Source organism: Leuciscus leuciscus (genome assembly GCF_965113295.1).
Source record: "Leuciscus leuciscus genome assembly, chromosome: 2".
Taxonomy (NCBI): Eukaryota; Metazoa; Chordata; class Actinopteri; order Cypriniformes; family Leuciscidae; genus Leuciscus; species Leuciscus leuciscus.
The window spans coordinates 16818140-16839937 of NC_138726.1; the positions used below are offsets into that span (position 1 = coordinate 16818140).

A 21798-nucleotide genomic window follows, 5' to 3' on the forward strand; every position below is an offset into this window, starting at 1 on the left:
GCATTACACACTAAAGAAAGTTTAACGTAAAAGCATAGTAGCATAATATAACCACTTTAAATAAACTAAACAAACGGACTTAAAATTAAACTGCCCTGAAATATCCACTGATTTTAGCAAGACTTTATTTTCTTTATGCAACATCAATTTTAGTGGTGAAATGTGATGAGGGTGTGTTCTTGACAGGTTTCATGAGATTCACTCAAACATACTTTAGAAATCACTGCTGTGTCATATTTACCCCTCACAAGGCCTCCGTCCGTGTCTTGGTCAGTGATCTCTGTGACATTCAATCATGCGATTGGATGGACTTTCTCTTTTGTTGCAATAACGGCTGACTGGCTGTGTGTCTGCGTCGACCCGTGGGTTACAGGTGACAGGGGTAAACACCCTCTTTACGGCTAACACTGCCCAGAACGAGAGCACACGCGAGGCTATCAGCATCGATTCGCCAGATTTCACGAAAGCATTAAGCGTATGCAATATGAATGTTCATTCTGTGCTGGGCGAATCGTTTAACAGCGACAAATGCTTCCAGTGAGGTTAATTACCCACAAATGCTTTTGTTTTGCCTGACAAACAGCACATATAATCTCCTGCCCACACGTTAGCACATCATATGCGAAGCTTAAAACTTTCTCTGCTCTTCCCGAAGGATGCGTCAACTTTCTGACACCAGCCACGAAATGAAAGAATTAGGTTTTTTAATGGTCAGGCGAGAGCTCGCGGAGGGGGACGGTGTTTTGGAAAGGATTAAAGTCTCGCTGTCGAGCCGTTATCTGATCTGAGCCGAAAGGAATTCAAAGTCTCCGTCCCAATGAATGATATTAATTCCCGTATTCAGCACGCAAGCCAGCTAGAGAAAAGAGGGGAAATAAGGATTTTTTCAATTTCAAGCGCTCCGCTGGGAGCTCTAATTAACTGCCGTATGTGTTATTTTTAAGGGTTTACTAATCCTTGTTTTCTATCTGGCAGTTTTCCGATGGAAGCTCGTGGCTTGTCTTTTTTGCATGCCTCTTGCTGCCTGATGTTTTTTGTGCTGCTTTCGCTTAGAGGGGAATTTAACAGATGGTTTCATATCTGGGTTTTCCATAAATGCAAGAGTGCCTCATGTTCTGCCATGCACCAAAATCATGTTTCTTTGTACAGAGACACAGAGACGAAGTGTGTGTTTAAAACTTGAGACCAAGAATGGGATTCACCGATTCACTTTTTTCCCCTCAGTTTTCTACTTCAGATAACAGTACATTAATATGAGTTCTGCTGATCAATGAAAAGCACCCGACGCGTCTTTACACCACCTGTGAGTCTTTAGTAAGATACTGTTTGCTTGAGTTATTAAATGTTTTACATAAAATTCATTAAGTGCTTAGCAGACATACAGTGGCCTAAAAAAAAAAAAAATCTTCTGTTCATTAAGGCAGCAGTTATTTGATAAAAAATACCATAAAAACAGTTAAAGGTTATTACAATTTAAAATATAACATTTACAAATTATTTTTCTTGCTAAATTATGAAAAAACTATTTATTTTTATTTACTTAAAAAAAAAGTTTTCTTGCCAAATATTTTTGTGGAAAAAAATATAAAAGAACAGCATTTATTTGAAATATAAATCTTTTGTAACATTATAAATATCTTTACTGTCACTTCTGATCAATTGAATGCATCCTTGCTGAATTAAAGTATTAATTTCTTTGAAAAAAAAAGACGCCACATTTTTTAATGGTGTACTATGTAACAATAAAATATTCACACATTACCAACAATACATAATGCATATTACAATCATTGTTGGAGTTTCATGATAATTTTCATTGTGTTACTAATAATATAAATATAAATAAAACAATAATGTAAAAACAATGAAAGAGATCTCTTCAGACCTGCAATGCACCACCATTGGTCCAGCGTCTGGCGGGTTGCATGATTTGACCCTGCGCAGGAAGGCCAGGAATGGCGTGGGATGTTCCGGGACGCCGTGATCCGGCCACGCCGTGAACTGGAACTGCCGCACCTCCCGCTTCTCACTGGAGCCGTTCTGAATTGAAGAGTAAAACGCTCACAGCACAGATGAAATATTTCAGTTTTGGGTGAACGATCCCTGAAACACCCACATACCTTGTAAAGTGCAAACGTTCGGACGCAGTACGTCGCCAACTCGACCGTGTCTAGCAGCGTAACCTGAATGAGTCCGTATGTCTCTGTCCCTCTGTTTGGCCAGTACTGGTCACACTTCACCTGCAAACACACACACACACACACATCTCCATCAAACATACATCAAGTCCATTTAAAGCAAGAGAATAACTGCAGCGAGCAACACAATTCCCATTTCCTGCTGACAAGCGGATTTCTCAACACACGAGCGGGTTTTCCATGAGCCTGACAGACGCTATAATTACTATCTCAAGCGCTCTGTCGCAATCATATTAAAGCTGGGGCCTTATTACCATTATAGATGTTGGTTGCATTGTGAGTCGTTATAAAAGAGCGTCAAATTACTGTACGGCAGCCGCCCTGTCAGGAGGAAAAGAATAAAAAAGACAGAAAACATGGTTACAAAAAGAAAATCGACGTGCATCGCATGTTCAATGCAGGTCTGTCTAAATGCAAACAAGAGCAGGATCTGAAAGATTATATTCTGCTGATAACATATTGGTAAAGTCATTGTTTAGCTCAGAATATCTTGACGCTGTACTCATTAAAATGCATCAAGACGTTCCACCGCTACATGACTGAAACCACGAGAGGCTGCATGTTACGGCCACACGAAGACCGCAGGAGAGCTGCTTTATGTGAGCCTCCAGTCCATCTTTAAAGATTAGACCAGCAAGACAGAGCAGAAGCATCAGTCCATGGATTCATGCAAAGGACAATTCACACCACAAAGGATAAATGCAGGAAAATCAAGAATTTTAATTCTGCAACTCATAATGGCAGCTGAAAACGACATGATGCTCTGTCTTGCCTTAGAGAAGAAATAAGAAGAATCTGAGAAAACACAAACACACACACACACACACACACACACACTGGTGCAAATGAGGAAAAGATTAAATGAAATGTGGGTAAAATCTGCAAAAATTGTGGATGACATGGATTGTGATATTAATTAGACCAGCAATCAGTTTGACAAAAACGACAAAAGCTTTTAAAACTCTGTTTGAAAAAAGTTCAATTTGCCAATAATTGATGTAATTTGTTCAAAATAATGCTGTTATAGCAGTGCGCTTTTCACAAATAGGGTATGAAATAGGGCCAGAACAAACAGTCTGTACAAAAAGATGCTTCACCATCAGAATAATTTTTTTCTTTTATTTGAGCTGTTTAATGTTCTATTTATATCACGTTTGCAATTTTTCCAAACCTGTAACCAAAGTTTAAGACATACAGTTTAACACCCCGGTTTATGTGATCGTCAGTTATTTGCCAATACATCTGAGTGTGTTCATTTATTTCCCATAAATCAAGCATTTAGATTTTTAAGATCTTTATTTCCATGATATATGTTTTTCCTTAAAATCTTATATGCAAAATGTGTGACAATTGTGAGAAATTAATATTTCTTTACAACCATTATTTGAATATAAATTAAACACATAAAAAATCATGGCTTTGTTGTATAATTATAGGTTAGGTTTATTTTATGTGAGATAATAATTTGCCAAACATATCTAATAGTTAACAGTAAATAGTCTAATAGTAAAAAAAATATGATTCATTTGATTGTTTTATTGTTATTTGTCCAAAAATAAGCAATTAATTATTAATAAAAAAAACGGTACTGCATATTGAAACTGAATCCGGTATTGATTAACTGACAAATTCTAATAGCAACAAACACGTGACAAAGATTATAGTATGAAAGTATGTATTTTAAATAATGTCAAAATGTTATTAATTTAAACACTTATCAATTTCATTGCGAGACAGCAGTACGCTTGCAGAGAGACTCCGTCCACACGCTCTTCTGACTGATTTGTGATTGATTTGTCACGTCGGGTGTGAACAGAAAACAGTGTAAGCTAATCAAATCAACAGATGAGTAGTGATGTCGCAGCAAATCGTACCCTGGATCTTTCCTCCAGTTTGGTCATCATGACAATATTTGCACTCCGCTGCTCCCAGATCATACGCCAAAAATCGCCGAAGGTCTCCGGCAGCGCGCCTTGTGTGGCAATGTAGGCGTTCTGTTTGCGGTAACCATCAATGTAGTTTGAGTTGATGTAATCGCTCCCTGGAATCCCTGCGAAAACAACACAACATTACAGAACACACTGAGAACAAGACGACTACGGAACACTGTGAGCTGTGTTTTTAGCACGTGCTAAAGTATTAAATACAAACCAAGTATAAAACAAAACCATTGTTTTTTTCATGCATTGGTCAATTTTGAGATTTTGGTCTATTTTGCTTCCATAACATGTCTTCTTTCTGACTAGTGAAAAAAAACAAACAAAAAACTTCCAAAATATGTTCTCTCTGTTGACAGTGTTGAGTGATAAAAAGAGATATGCAAAATCCCTTCTGTAAAAAAAAAAAAAACCTGTACCTCTAATATGTTAACCAAATCAAAAAAATCATTTTGAACCTGGCTTTCAGATTTCTGTTCTAGAAATGTATGCAAATTAGTGCACATTCAAGTAGATTCTGTCTTGTTTGCATATTTCAAACTTGTAATACAAAACAACTGTCTTAATGTACTGGGATTAATCAACTGGGTAAGTATAATGATCTTTATTAGTTATAATTCATTTCTGTTCACCTGTAAAAAAAAACACGCTCTAGATTGACTTTCATTTACAGACTTTTAGCATGTTGACTTTTTGTTCATCATACAAAAATAAATCATTTAAAAATATAACAGTTTTTATAAACTGAATCTAAGTGAAGAAGTGTGATAAATCTGGAGAAAACAGAGCAAGGCTTGATTTCTGCTGTTAAAGGGCTGACAGCGTGTCAATGCTGCAGCTCCAGCTCAGCTCACACATGCAACAGAGAGATAAAACTCATCCCAGCGTTCCCTCGTCCGCCCGACGCCTCCTCTCACTCGCTGTCCCTCCCTCTCTCTGTCTGTCTGTCTCTTTTCCATGTGAATTATTTCACTAAGAATTAATAAATTAATTAAAAACTCCATGTTTTTCATTTTCTCGTTCATTCTGTGACTGACAGGATAGAAAGACAATTAATCCTGCATTTCCTTCCCTCTTTTGGAGACAAAAGAGGCCAAAATGACACATAAATATAAAAAAATAGTAATGAACAGATGTGTGTGTGTGTGTGTGTGTGTGTGTGTATTTGACCAGCCATGTATACTTGACACATTATGACTCTGTTCCAAAATCTAGTGAGCTGCCAACATTTTAAGGCTTCATAGAAAGGACAGCATGAACCAATAATCTATATTTTGTCCTTTTTGTCACGTAAAAATAAATAAATATCTGAACATAATTAAAACAAGAAGCAAATTGTTTTTCTTAACCCACTCAGTGTTGTTTTCGCTAAATAAAACTTAAAAATCCTTTTCAGAAATTGAAAGCAAGCATAAATAAAATAAAATTTTAATGTTACTATATATATATATATATATAAAATGAAATAATATTCAATATTACAATATATGTATAATTAAAACAATATATATAGTGTGTGTTTGTGTGTAAAACGACGAAAGCACATACAATTACAGATAATACTAATAACTACAATTAATATGAAAACAAAATATAATAACAAATGGTAAATATTATAATTAAAATATTAATAAGTACTGAAATGTTAAGCAAATTATATATATTAAAATCAAAATACGAATAAATAATATAATAGAATATAAAGAACACTAAAACAACACGGAAAATTGGAAAATAACAAAAAATACTGGTTCCGAAAGTGATTTCTTGCAGCTTATTGCTAATGGCAAACTCCATTGGAATCAACTATGCATTGAGTCAATGATGTTCCATTAGCATTATGATGCTTCCTTACACTATAGCTCCCTACACAGGCAGTAAACGTCAAGGGAGCTCACATGGTTTACTAGCACAGCCACTATTTCTCCATTGTGTGTCTCAGATTGTCTTGTCTCTTGTCTCAGACTGAATGTGAGCAGACCGGTGGAGAAGCCGCTCCATCAGTGTTTGTGGTGTGTGAATGAAGCGGGTATAGGTTTGATGTGGATTTTCTGCTGCAGTTCATCACTCTATTTCATTTCTCATTGTGAAACACAAAGCAGGCGCGTTTATCAGGGCTGGACACGGCAGATGGGCATTTACTTGTTTCATTGTTCGCTGGTTGAATCTGTTATTTGACAGTTTGGAGGGAAATTAGATGTTTTATTTTTGGGGAATGATTTTTTTTACGAGTTGAAAACGTTCAATATGAATGTGTAATGCTGCTGTAATGGTATGAACATCCTAAAAACAAGATACATTTACATGAGAAACAACAGCATTATATATCAAGACTTGTGTTTTATACTGTATCTTGAATTAAGTAAATTTTTCTTACTTCATTTCTTAAACATAAATCTGATCAAATGTTGTCTGTTTAGACATATAATTTGTACATTTATTAATTAATCGATTTGTTTAAAAAATGACATAACTTTTTCGTTAATTATTTTTATTCATTTCATGAATTGTTCTGAAATGACACAATGATCAAACACTAATGAGAAGAGAAGATCGTACCATCGATGGCGGAGAGCAGGACCCTGGAGTGATCGTAGGCGATGACGTTAGCGTATCTGTTCTTTGGTTTATTCACCTCCAGGTTTGAATGCTCCCACGTGAACTGCTGACCAGGATCAATTGACTAAGGAAAAATGAGGAAAACCAGATTAATTAATGAGCACACATTAACCATCAGAGCAAAACAAAGTCACACAGATGCGTTTCATTTGCACCCTGCATATGCTAAGCATTGGCTCAGACACAACATACTCTCATCTCAGCACATCATGGCCAAAAATATCCATCTAAAATAGAAAGACGCGTCCTGACCCGTGCGGTTATGATCAGCATTCAGTGTCTGTAAAAATAGAGCGGTGACTGTAACGCGTCATATAACGAAAACGTTCAGAAATAAACGCTGGTGCTGGGCGGGGAAATGCAGGAAAAATCTTTATCACAAACTTATATCCTAGTACATATAAATGTGCAATGAATTATTGACACTGTCATTGCAGATGACATCAGTGCACATATGAATGAATAAATGAATGAATGGATGCATGAATGAATTAAACAAATGAACAATCCATTGAGTAGCAAATGGACAAATTTTTACAGAAATTAATGGATTAGGCTAATGCACAAATGAATGCATGCATTAATCCATATATTTATTTGAATTAAACAATTATAAATAATTAAAGAAAATAGTTATGACAAATGTCTAGCAAATTAACAAAATAATAATTGAACAGATTAATGAATAAATTGACAAGTTAAACACATGAGTGGAGTAATTTTGGACAAAATGATGTACACATGAATGAATGCATGAAAGCATATATAATACACATATGAGTAAATAATTAAAGTGATGAATAAATTAATGGATGAAATTAACTGAAAAGGGAATGAATGAATGAATGAATGAATCGATTACAGAGCAAATGGAATTTAAATGAACAAATGCATTCAATTAACACAAACATTAATATTGCACAAAAAGAAAGAAAGAAAGAAAGAAAGAAAGAAAGAAAGAAAGAAAGAAAGAAAGAAAGAAAGAAAGAAAGAAAGAAAGAAAGAAAGAAAGAAAGAAAGCACATATAATCCATTTATAGGCAAATCAATTAAAGACTAATTAATGGATAAAATTAACTGACAACATTTTTAGAAAATGAATGAATGAATGAATGCATGAATGAATTAATGAAATAACAAAATTGGACAAATGAATGAACAAATGAATAATATGGACAGGGAAATTAATTAATTGTCGAAAAAATGTATGGATGAAATTAAATGACAAAGATATAGGAATGAACAAAAGACAGAATGAATGAATGAATGAACAAACAGTTTACACAATGCAGTCCATCTCCGCATATGACTCTTCCTGCAGTGATGCTCATCTATACATTTCGTCAGGAAGTCACACGATTGAAGGTTTCAGCACTAAGCATTAAAAAACAGGTGTCGGCATGAAAGCGCTGGAGAACGCGGGATGAGTCTGCCAGTGAAAGAGCTTTTGTGCACAATATGACCTCAGCGTCAGTCTTATGTGCAGTTTGCAATTTTTTCCCATTTACTTTAATAATGAAATTATTCGGTCTCCGCTGTGTCTTTTGAAAATGAAAAGATGATACGCATCTGCCTGCAAGCCAGCTCTCCTCGTTGACAAATTTCAAATTACAGTTTTCAGAGGAGCGTTGAATGAATGAAAATTGGTCCCGTAAGCGTAGAGGGGAAAGTAATGTCTTCATGCCTTGAATAGATTTTAAAGGATCACACAGAGATGTGCTCCCTTTCAAACGGCGCTTTTGTCCACTGATGTGCCCTTTCAAACGAGAGCCGACGACTGCAAACAAATCGCAGCCCCACTTGGACAAATTACACTCCAAAATAGCAAAACGATAAACGCTCTGAGATTGTCAATAGCCAAGACAGATATTCCACATTTGCAGTCTGAGTTTGGCTGTTGAGAGAAGAGGAGAACGCTGCTGTTTTCGCAGTAAAGTGCTTGCGCTTGTTTGTGTAACAACCGGGGCCCAATATGAAGAAACGTAAATTGACAGTGGTGCTATTTTTCTACCAGGGCGAGTCGCCGCGCCGCACCATAAAGCGTCACTAAAGATGACAAATCTCCAGTTAAGCCACGTCATTCTGCCCAAATCTTTTGAAACATTACTTGTGATCTCGCCCGCTTCATTGTGCTGCTGAAATTACTTTCCGTGCCCATGCAAAACCACCCCAGAATGACAATCCCGTATGTTTTAGCTCAGCTCTGGCAGTCATCTTGGCTGAGCTCCACGTCTGACCTCATGCTCAGTAACCGCAGACTGAGGGGCCTGAAAAAAAGTGACGAAACCTTGCTCTCACGGTCCTGCTCCACTCAAATAACAACCCGTCGGAAAACAAAACAGAGCATAATGTTGCGATCTCAACGACACGTCTCTCCCAACTACATAACAAGATTATACCGAGAAACATCCTACCTGACCTTTCCTACGCTGGCGTGTTAAATGACAGCTGATAGGCGGCGAGAAATACGGACAGGAAATGTTTCATTGTGGTTGGCGGGGAGCTGTAAGCGTGACCGATACAATCGCATTTGTGAGCGTTGAACGTACATCAGGTCAAAACCGAATAACGGTAGTCCATCTGAATGCTACACACGGCGCGCAGGAACGCTTGCCAGGGTGTTGCTAGGGTGTTTCTTATCAAATCAGTGTGAGTAACAGCGATAGTGATGCTTGGCCTTAAAACTACCAGCAATAATGTTGAAAAACATTCGATTTGTTGTTTTAAAGCCTTTTAACATTTCAAATCATCTCAAATAAATCTGGGATTCAAATATAAAGTTTTAAAAAATAAGATTTGAATACTGCAAAATCATGCCCAAGAACATGACCATCTGTTTTTGTTCATGTACTTGCTTCTGTCATGTATGTATGAAGAGTAAAACAAGACATTATTCATTCTGGCACTTTAACACACTTACATTCTCCTTTCACATACATATATTTCTACTCTCACACACTTACATTCTCCTTTCACATATATTTCTACTCTCACACACTTACATTCTCCTTTCACATACATATAATATTGCTCTCATAGTCACATATTTTAATGCACGCATTCATACATTTTGCTCTTATGCAAATGTATTCAAAGTATACATTTAATATTATAAATAATAAATGTATGCAAGAAGAAAATGTATGTCTGAAGAAAATATGTGTATGTAAGAGAAGAATGTATGTATGTGTGAGAGAGAGAATAGTGGAACAAAAAGGCAGGTGAGATGCGATCATGTTCAGCTTCTCAGCGCTGCCGAATTGGTGCATTTTTTCAATAAAATACAGGTTAGTGTATGTTTTATTTCATCTATAAAATCGTTACTGTGCTGTAAATCATTTTATTAAATGCAAAGCAAACAACAGGGATGCGATGTCATTCAACTAAATGCATCTGTCCTTTCGGATGATGGAAACTTTTGATGCCTTGCCTAAAATGAATGATTTATTCCTAAAGATACTGAATATAATTACTTTGGATATTGAAATATGTTCTTAGAACTGTGCACTGATTGTTTATGGGCAGGTTATGGAAGCAGCCACAGCATCTTGTGGCTATGAGTGAACCGCAGGGCGGCGTTCTGAAATAAGCAATTCCGCCGCTGAACGAGAGCCCATTTCCAGCACGAGAATCAGCATTGTTACGGTGAAAACAGGACAACAGAGACCGGTTGATTACACTTGAATTACTTTGAAATTTATCATTTTTACTTCTAAAATATTTGTTAAACGAGTTTAAATGTAGGCGTAAATATATTTAGGCGTGGAAAAATGGTATAAAATAAGTTATATTAAGAACTGTATCGAAAATAAAGGAGGTTATCATAAATCAGTGGTTGTTTGGATTATTTTACAAAGCTTTAGATCAGTGATTCCCAACCGTGAGTACTTGTGTGGGTTCCAGGTGGTATGCGAAAAGATTAAAATTTTGCTTGGGTTTGTTCAGAGCAGTCGCATAGGCATAATAGGCTTGCTAGGTGCTGTCAGTCGCTCCAGCTTCACCCCAACCTGGCGTGTTAATCGCTGCAATTGTGTCTATTTACAATGTGATTTTGCAGCATTGAGTATTGTAGCCAATCACAGGCATTATTGTTGAAAATAATGGCCAATCAGAGGTGTTTAAGTTACCAGTTGGTTGTGAGACTCAGCTCAATATCCCTCAAAACACTGAATGAGTTTCTGTTTAGAGCCAGATTAAGTCCTACGTGCTCACAAATCCTCTCATTATAACAAACAAAGCGATTAGACACATTGTAATTTAAAGATTTATTGTGCACTTTTAGTCAGATTCATTGATTAAAATGGGAGTTTTTGCAAGTGTGCCAACCGTCAGTTTCAGTGATTAAGGGAGCGCTTTTTTTATCGCTTTCTGTGTAATTCATTTGTAATTTAAAGAAAATGTATTTATTTTTCACTAAACTTTGTTACTTTTCCTACTTTAGTATAAAAGTGCTGAACTTTGACAACTGATTTTAAACCTAGTGATTTTATGATGTTAAAACTTTGCCATTATAGCAGAAAATACCAGAAATATTAGGGGGGTAAAAGGGGTTGAGAACAAAAACAGTTTTTTTTTTTCTGCAGAAAGTAACAAAACAGCTGATTATTACCTCATATTCCTGTGAAAACTTCAAGTTGTCGTTTGCTTTCAGGCGCTCTATATGATCAGCCAGCTCCATGACCGGAATGGGAGGGTGACTGGCCATCCCTACGGACAGGAGACAAACAAAGAGTCCTGATGTAAGTGCTAGCGAATCTGAGCATACACAGAGAGATGAGCATTATAGAGGATGGAGAATGTGAGGTTTTTATTTGGCCTGTATGATTGGACGAAGCAGCCACATGCTTGAAGAAAATGGACACAAAAGCCGCACAGAGCATTCCTAATGAAAAGAAGAATGTTATTCGTCCGCAAGCTTTAAAATGGTGGAAAGATGGAATAGAGGAGAACGTTAGGGGCTGGATATTAAAGTCAGAGCCGGCCATGAGTCTAAAGAAGGCAACATATCAAACCCCGTCTCCTGCGCTGGTGTGAGGCAAAGCGGTGCGAGTCGATGAACGCATAAATAAATGAGACAATCAAGAGAGCAATTGGAGAAAATGAACAGACACAGTGGCATATGTAGAAACAAGAACGACTAACTTGACAAATGGAGGTTACTGGGGTAAACCGATGTGGCTGAACCTGCAAAGGAAAAGGGTACGGGGATAAATCATACTAGCTGACGTTAAAACAAGCAAATGTGGTGATCGATCACTACCGGAACTAAAAAGAGGCAGTAGAAACACAGTCTGAAATGACAATAGACAGTTTGGAACAACGCTTCAACTTTATATTTAAGTTTGTTAGTAAAAACAAATTCACGCATGCCAATGGCTAACACACGACAAGCATGCGGAAATGAGGATAACAAGTTTGGAAGGGAAACCAAGAAACAGAAAAACAAAAAACAAAAAAAGTCAAAACAAACAAATGTAACAAGGAGAAAGAAGATGGCGTGCACGTTTATCATGCGCGTGTTTGCTTGTTCTCTTCAGTAACAAAGGCGCATGTCTGTGAGAGAAAGAGCTTGTGTTTGCACTGCAGAGGATGCTTTTGAATAGTCGAGGAGCAGAAGCTGCTCTCTGATAACCGGTTTGCATAACAACAGCCTGCGTGCCACAGAAAAAGAGTCTGTACGCTTGGACGTGGCACTGCGGTTCTTTCATCTCTGGGCTGATAGAAGAGGGCATTAGCTAATGGAAGCAGCAGGAGAGAGCTGCCATCCACCGCCTCTCAAGACCCATTACCAGCCGCGGTGACAATGAAACTGCCATTCGGAGAAATGCGTCGGAGCGACATCAAGCACCCTCAAGATGAAAACTGAGATGGGGGGAGGGTTGGGTGACCGCACGATGGCATCAAGGGTTTGAAGAGAGGAGGGCTAATGCAGAGGCCGTTCTCACTGAAGAGGGATCTTCAGCTGTCGAGAGCCTGCGTTCCCCTGCCTGAAGGGAAAATGGAGGATGCAAAGCTTCTCTAAGAGGCTATTTGCGAAAGAGGGGCATGAGTCCACTAATAAAGAGCTGCGGAGAGGATTGAGTGCATGGAACATCACTCTTGAAACCATGTTGCAATGCAAACCCGACACGTGAATACAGTATGAGTCCTGCCATGTTTGTGTTGTAGTTGACTATCAAACCTTACACAGGCTGCGGTGCATGGATGGGAATCAAGTTAATGATTTGGATCCTCAACAACTTTTTTTCTGGCACTTGATGAATGGTTTAAGAAGAAAACCGAGCTTGAACCAGCTTGAGGTGGTTGACTAGTCTGCCAGACTACCCTGATGATGAGCACAAAACCACTGAATGGTCCTAAATCAGACCATGACTCTGGGCTAAAACCAGCTAAACACAGGCTTTTAAGCTGTTTTGCTTCTGTCAGGTTTTTCCATCAAGATCAACAGTCGTGTTGACCTCGCAACACTTCCAACATTCCTCATTCATGCTTGTGTGCTTTCAAACACAATGGGAAGCCTACATGTGTATGCCTTGATTCCCCAACAAACTATATAATAACCAATGACACTTTTAAGGGTTTTGGTTATCAACAAATGTCAATCCTCAGAATAAACTCACTCGCTATGTTTACATGCACCCAAATAATCCATTTATAATTGGATTGAGGAAATCCAATTGAGGGAAATTAGTAAACATACCTTGTGAGCTGTTATGAATTGTGTTGTGGGGGAAGTGAGTTTTTTGGGTTGGCTGGTTGGCCTCCCAAACCCTCTAAAACCATCAAAACAGACCAGTAGTGTGAAAAGTGTTGGAAGCAACCTAACACCAGCAAATGCTGGTCTAAGCTGTTTTTATTAGAAAGGTGAACTGTTTCTCTCCAGTCCATCTGTCTTGCACTTGCAGCCCAGGTGTTTCTGACAGACAGATAGATGGACTCCGGTTCAGTGTGTTTAGAGCTAGTCTCGCTGGCACCAGGTTCTCCTCTGAGAAACTAATGGAGCAACTGTTGTCACCGCTGTTCTGCCCCTCAGAAAATAAATCTATAGGTCTTCACGGCTGGCCGCTCTAGAGCTGAGTGTACGTCACCTTGTTCACCAAGGTCAGAAGGGAGCAGCGCTTCACCGCTCGACAATTTCCAGATTCCTCTACACCTCGTTCACACTCCGCTTACTTCAAGCACAATGGCCTACCTACATGTGTGTGTATATGCGTGTCTTGATTCACCAATGGAATATACAGTCACCAACAGAGGTTGTATTGAATATTCTGAATATCGCCATGGTCTTCTTACGCTGTCTTCGGTTAGCTCGACAGGCTTTGCTCTTCAGGTAAACTCACTGAGCTGCTATGAATGTGTTGCTAGGAGTACTTGGGTCAGCGGTAAAGCTGCAATTCCTGAGTCCAGAGGGATTTCCTGCCCTTTTGTCTGTCCTAAAGCCACCTGTCCTGTGTGTTTGTGAGCACTCAGGCTGGTTCCTCAAGAGGTCTGCTCTCTATTTCCGGCTCCATATGGCTAACAGACCTTCGCATTACATCTTAAATATGCTAAGAAAAACAAGAGCACGACTTTTGACCTTTCTACTCTGTTTATGTCCAAGGACTCATTTAAGACTGTGTTTCTGAATGACACAGAGGCGCCTAAAAGCTGACCAAGACGGTATCTCTGTTCCCAAAACCAATGAGCTGCCTTGTTGTCTACATAGGCAGAATCTATAATTGATCCTCTTGAGTCACTGATTTGACATATTCTTTATAGGCAGCACCACACAATTTGATGTTATCTTGCTGAAAAGCTAGCGACCAAGAAATATACAGAAATATCGGGTAAAACAGACCTTGTAATCTCCCTTATGGATGACATGTTTCTGAGCATGTCACAATCCATTCTGTAAAGGCGAAATGCAATGCTGCCATATAATTTTAGTGAGGTGTTACTCCAGGCGTTTTGAGTAGCCTTAAAGTCTGGAGTGCACCAATGACATCAAAATTCTGTCTAGGTAGGCAGCTCACTGGGTTTTGGAACAGAGCTAAGTGTGTTCTAGACCAGTGGTTCCCAAACTTGATCCTGGAGTTCCCAAAAAATTCACATTTTGTTTGTCTCACTAATCAAACATATCTGATTCAACTCATCAGCTTGTTAGTTATTATAAATACTCAATCCTGAAATAAGATCAGATAAGGGAGGCATCTGGAATTGAGAGCACCAGGGTTGGGAAGCACTGCTCTAGACTATCACGCTCCACATGATTCAATATATTATACTTCACTTTTTAAATTACACTTCACTTCATGGAAAAATAGCAGGAATCAAAACCTTTTTTTGAAGCTTCTTAGGACAATGTGGTTGAGGATTTGTGTTTGTGTAAAGCAGCTCTTACCAGGAGTCTGAAAGTTCAGACGACGTAGCTCTACGGGGTCTGTGGGATGATGGGAAGGCATTTCTTTACCGCTGGGCAGACTGCCTTTCCTGGCCTCTGACTCTGCCCTTTTTCTGAAAAACAAAACAAAAAGAAAAAACAAAAACATAATATACTTAAAGACAAAATTAACTTTGCTTGGACTATCAGAGCATCACTGCAAATGGTCAAGCAAACATGCTTGTGATCGAAATTGAAATTAGTGTTCAGTGCCCTCGACTGTGCCATAACCACTGCGTGAGTCTCAGGTACAGTTCTTCTAAAGCGCTCACCTGTCTGGTTGACTGCTCCAGTGAAAGCAGCAGAAAGGGAGAACAGAGGTTAGTATACAAGACAAACACAGATCTCCTCATCAGTTCTACTGATATTCAGAGGGGTTTTAGCATTGTTCATTTTCATCTGATACGTTATGTTAAGACATAGATCCTGTGCAACTGAACCTAACTAAGTGGTGTGAGAAAAAAGTCTTGATCTCACATAGTCTTGTTTCTCAATTAATTGTGTGTTTTTGATGTGTGCCAACAGGAATTTGGGTCAACGAAAGAACCATTCAAAATACTCTGAGAAGCCCTGACCTATCTAATGAGCAAAACTAATTATAAACTAATAATGAATACTGTTCAAAAGGTTGGGGTCTGTAAGATTTTTAATGTAGCATCATGACTCCAGTCTTCATTGTCACATGATCCTTTAGAAATCATTCCAATGTGGTGATTTGCTGCTCAAGAAACATTTCTTCATATTATCAATGTTGAAAACAGCTGTGCTGCTTTTTTTTTTAAACCGTGATACTTTGATAAATATTCATTAATAAATGGAATGGATTAAAATAACAGCATTTATATCTTTCTGAATAAAATTATTAGTTTCTTGGTAAAAAATATATATAATATAATATAATATAATATAATAAAATATAATATAATATAATATAATATAATATAATATAATATAATATAATATAATATAATATAATATAATATAATAACTAAAACATTTTGTGCCTTTTCCAAGCCTGGCTGAAAAATCTGTTTTAATACCCTGATATTTACAGGTTTGTACTTCACTTTGTACATGTCTTGACAGCAGGAATTGCTCATGTGAAACTGTTTGTTTGGATTGAATTGATGCATCATGGGCAGCGAGTGTGTTGTGTTGTTGACATTGCAATATTACACTATGAGATGTGTGCATGAGCCCGTGACATTGATTCTGTGATTAACAAATAAATCTGCCATCAGAAGACATCAAATAACCCTGGATATATGAAGGACCTCATCACAATAGATGTTCAACTCAATGCCTGACTGTAATTTTTAGCAGATGATCAGATCAGTCTATATTCAAATGAGGGCCACAGATTATTGAAGATACGTACAATGCATAACTGCATAAACACACACACACACACACACACACACACACACACACACACACACACACACACACACACACACACACACACACACAATGGCTTAAAGTCAACAATCCAAATTACTTTCTTAACCCAAGTTTCAGCTCTTATTGAGAGCAATTCATCAGTAAATGTTATTCCAACGACCAGCTTGTATTCATAATCTTTCACCCTAATAGCTCAACAATTGAGTCCTTTAGATAATGTTAACCAACAGCCACCATACTTTTTTTATTTTCACTGTTTCACTGAGAATACTGAAATACATCACATTATAAGTCAAATAATGTGCAAGGTTATTGAGAGTTTGTGTTTCTCCACGGTTTCTACCTCTTGTACAGCAAGATGGCGATGACAATACAGATGATGAAGATGACGGCCAGCACGGGCCCCACGACCCAGATCAGACCCTCCTCTTCATCGATTATGGGCTGTGGGTCGATATCAGCAAACACCACCGGATCAGAGTATGGACTTGCCGCGTACAACATCTGAAAGAAAACCCAAACAACAACAGTGCCATCTGAATCGCTTGATCAAGAAACCCTGAATTCACACTTTCACACCAAATACTCTAAGTTTAATGGAACCCATCGTTTTTTTTATGTCGATTACTACATAAAACAATCGTTTCGTGTCCCTTGGCTTGTAAAATGGTGCTGAAATATTATTTAAAGTAACGCAAACAATGGGCATCTATGGTACGAGAGTAGCAGAGGGTTTCAAAGTCAAGTCAAGTTTTTACTTCTATAGTGCTTTATACAATACAAATTGTTTCAATGCAACTTCACTAGCCGCGTTTCCATTCCCCTTCAAATTGCACATATTGAAATTGTGAATTGAAAATACGCCCAATGGAAACATGTCAATTTTGCAAAAAACTCCCATTTATCGCAAAAAAGTTTTTATGCTCGCATGAGGTGGTTTTTCAGGCAATTAGAAAAATAAATATTTCGCAAAACTGCAATGGAAACAGTTTTTGCGCATTTACAGGTCACCTGACGTAGATGACGCGGTATGTTTGAACAGAATACGAGACAGAGTTCTTTATTAAATTCATATAAGACAAAAGAATTAAAGGAATAATGGATTCTAAACCTCAAATAAATGCCACAATCAAGACCTCAAAGCAGATATGAGGGACAAACACCCAGAAACACCTCATATGTGCCGCTCACAAGTATAATAAGGGTCGCTCCTTACCATTAAAGGGATACTCCACTTTAAAATGAAAATTCTGTCATCATATACTCACCCTCAGACAGTTTCTGGTCTCATTGACTTCAATAGTATATTTTTTTTCTACAATGGAAGTCAATGAGACCAGAAAATGTCTGGTTACTGACATTCTTCTAAATATCTTCCTTTCTGTTCAGCAGAAGAAAGAAATTCATACAGGTTTGAAACAACATGAGGGTGAGTATATGATGACAGAATTTTCATTTTAAAGTGGAGTATCCCTTTAATGCTTGGAAAACGCACATACATCTCCTTCGATTAATAATAATGGCTAGTGCAGTGGCTGTGATATAGTACATAAAAACCTACCAACGTCCATTACCATAGTTTTTGAAATGATTTTACTTATCGCGTGAGGAAAAAATGAAGTTTTAGTCGCATAACATCGGTTAATGGAAACGCCGGAAAATATTTTTTTTGTCGACATTTAGAAAAAAAAAATCGCAAAAGTTTCGCGCAAATCTGTAATGGAAACGCGCCTACAGTAATGAACAGGAAAATAACAGAATAAATTATGCAAACCATCAAATATGTGGCACATTAAGCTGTAAAGCAGCTTTGAAAAGACAATACAAGCTAACAGGGAACAATCTCAGAACTATGGCTAAAGTTTTGGCAAGGTTCTCTCAAAGTTATGAACAAACATTCTTCTTAACAGAACATTTGTTCAAAGTTATCTAGTCTTTAGTAATGTTCTCAAAAATTAAGCACAACATTTTTTATTTATACATGTTCATGGAATGGTTTTTTTTTTGTCAGAAATGTTTTAATTGGACATTTTTTTCAATGTTACTTTTTGTTTCAGAACATTCAGAGCACTGAACATTAAGAAAAGCCAACAAACAAGAAAACCAAGAAAAAAATATATATTTTGAACATTTAGAGAACATTCAGAAATAACCTCTTCATAACTTAAAGGGATAGTTTAATTAGGGAAAATTTGCTGTTAATTTAATCACCCTCAGGCCATCCAAGATCTCAAAGTGTTGGCACCCATTGACTTCCATTATATGAATCACCGATGACCACTGTTTCAGCTAAAAACCTTTTTTACTGTTCTACTGAAGAAAAAAGTAAACTACATCTTAGATGGCTGAGGATGAGTAAATTAACAGCAATTTTTTATTTTTGGGTGAACTATCCCTTTAATGGGAATGCTAGCAAAACTTTCTTGGAACATTTTTGTTAGCTTGGAAAGTGGCATTATTCAGCTCAATTCAATAACTGTAAAATTCAGAAGCAGAAATTTTAAGCTTGTAGTTTTTGTTAAAGCACTTACATGAATTATTCAGCAGAACAAAAGTGTTTGTTATTTGATCTGTAAAGTGCCTAAATCATTCCTTTAAGGAGAAACTGCTTTTCTATGTGAATGAATGAATTATTTTCACATTATTCTCACATAAACCGTACATATAATTGTAAGTAGGTATGGATGTGCTGGTATGTTTCTTTAAAGCAGGTTCCTTGCAATCAATGGCAACATATTATTATTCAAGTACAGTCAAACAGCCTGGATGTGCTGGAAACAATTAACGGAAACAATTAAACGGAACTATATAAATACGATTATATAAAAACACTGTCAGAGGTCTCAAATCCTGTTATGACTCTGATTAATGCAAAATTCATCAGTGTGTGTTGCGATGTGTTCAGTGATGTGAGTTACGAACTACATTCAGTGATTAGCATCTAATTTACTCTCAAATCATCAGCACAAGCAGATAAACAGAGACATTAGACGCAACACACTCACACACACACAAACGTTTCTCAGGCATTATATTCAGAAATATTATGGAGACATATACTGCCAAACAGTTCATAAGTTTAAAATTATTACTTTTTTTTAATGTTTTTGAAATTATTATCTTCTGCTCACCAAGGCTACATTTACTTGATCAACTATACAGTAAAAACAGTAATATTGTGAAATATTATTGCAATTTAAAGTAACTGTTTTCCATGTTAATACTGTATATTGTAAAATGTAAATGTATTCCTGTGATGCAAAGTTGAATTTTTAGCGTCATTACTCCAGTCTTCAGTGTCACAAGATCTTTTAGAAATCATTCTGATTTGCTGCTCAAGGAACATTTCTTATTATCATCAATGTTAATAACAGTTGTGCTAATTCATATTTTTGTGGAAACCGTGATAATTGTCAGGATTCTTTGATGAGTAGAAACAGGATTTTCTGAAATAGAAACTTTTGTAACAATATAAAATGTCTTTACTGTCACTTTTGATCAATTCAAAGCATCCTTGCTGAATAAAAGTGTTCATTTCTTTTTAATTTCTTTCATTGTTTCTAGTTGTGCATAACTGCTTAATCCAATGTATACATGAGACTGACAAAGAAAACACAGAGCAGGACGTGTCACATGAACAGCGATATGAGGTTTGGTCACTGCATCTAGCTCTACTGTTTGAGTTTTTGTCTTCTCAGTGCACAGTGAATGCAGTCTCACTGCTTTCACAGAGCTAATCATTCCTCAGTCTGTCTGTCTGTCTGTATGAGTGTGTGTCTGTCTCTCTGCAGAGCAGCTGATAAGACTCTGCTGCTATTAAAGAGAAGGCGTTTATCTCACAGTCCCGCCGCTGACAGCTCTTCAGGGCTTTCCCTGTGAGATACAGACAGACAGCTCTTATTCCCAGCAGGCTGTGTGCTGATAGAGTTCAGCCTGGTGTTCTCGCTCTGACCGCATCATGTGACTCTGACACCAATGTCAGCGATCGTTTGGACAAAAGACAAAGGAGATTTGGCCCCAGGCATAAAACTATTTTATTCATAAGTATTTTTGATAAATATTTATACATCCTTATTTAGTTGAGAATAAAAATGTGAGCGATAATAAGCCTGGTGTTCAGATAATATATCTTGAATTAAGCTTAAGCATAAATACAATTCAGTTTAGTGTGGTTTATGCTTAGAAAAATTTGATGTCTTCACAGTTTTATAACTGCATCTTGTTTTAAGGATATTATCATATTGATAACACTTTACAATAAGGTTCCACCAGTTAAAATGAGTTAATTCATTGACTAACATTAATGAACAAAAAATGTGTTACAGTATGTACCTCTGTTAACGTTAATAAAATACAGCTGTTCATTGTTCATATTAGTTGAGGTTCATTAAATAATATTAACAGATGCAACTTTTGATTTTAATAATGTATTAGTAAATATTGAAATTAACATGAACTAAGATTAACAAATGCTTTAGAACTATTTTTATCGTAAGTACACGTAAACCAATATAGTTTTCTAATGTTAATAAATGAAACCTTGAAGAATATCATAAAATGAAGAATATAACTGCATACTTATAAGTTTATTTTCACAATATATTCTCCTTTACAAAGTAATTTTCCCTAACTTGCAAAATTGTAAGGTGTGCGATTGCTTTAATGCTTTGTTAAAGGAATTATTATTATATAAAAAAATAAAATAATAATTACCATAAGAGCAATAGAAAGTGGAGGATGAGACTCACGTTGTCTGAGATCTCCAGCACAGCCAGCACGAAGAACACATACTCCTGTCCATTCAGCAGCTGTTTGTTCTCGAAGTCTCCGTAAGCCTTGGCATCACCCAGCGTGAACTCTGTCGGCAACTCGCGGAAATATGCGGCGATGTACGGCTTCAGCTCCAGCTGCCTTCGGAACCGAAGAGCGAGACTCGTTCGGTTGATTTCTCGCAACAACTATAATTTTTTTTTTTAAAAGAGACAATGCTTGATCAGTTCAGCACACACTCACAAACACATTTTAATCAGTACTGAATTTAGTCTGATTGTGAACAGACCAGTGTTATTTTAGTATTATTTATATACAATTATATATTTATATTAATTATTAATTATATTTTAATATGTTCAGTTGGTTTTAATTTTAGTTTTTAGCAATTTTTGAATGTGCTTTTGTCATTTTTATTAGTTTGTGTGGTAACACTTTACATTAAAACTTTGTG

At 36.9% G+C, this 21798-nt stretch overlaps 1 protein-coding gene across 6 annotated transcripts in view; it reads right to left on the reverse strand.

The window, feature by feature from the left end:
• Nucleotides 1-21798, reverse strand: part of LOC309484770 (receptor-type tyrosine-protein phosphatase delta) — a 666889-nt gene that overhangs the window by 23930 nt on the left and 621161 nt on the right. For 2 of the 6 annotated variants that reach the window (XM_082151147.1, XM_082151152.1), the window contains 10 exons: nt 21323-21532; nt 16918-17078; nt 15446-15460; nt 15135-15247; nt 11897-11938; nt 11364-11461; nt 6695-6818; nt 4073-4248; nt 2121-2240; nt 1886-2040 (listed from right to left, as the gene is read on the reverse strand). In XM_082151147.1, the coding sequence (XP_082007273.1) occupies nt 1886-2040; nt 2121-2240; nt 4073-4248; nt 6695-6818; nt 11364-11461; nt 11897-11938; nt 15135-15247; nt 15446-15460; nt 16918-17078; nt 21323-21532 (1214 nt within the window). The remainder of the gene's footprint in view (nt 1-1885; nt 2041-2120; nt 2241-4072; nt 4249-6694; nt 6819-11363; nt 11462-11896; nt 11939-15134; nt 15248-15445; nt 15461-16917; nt 17079-21322; nt 21533-21798) is intronic. The other 4 variants (XM_082151149.1, XM_082151151.1, XM_082151148.1 and 1 more) reach the window with 3 other exon arrangements.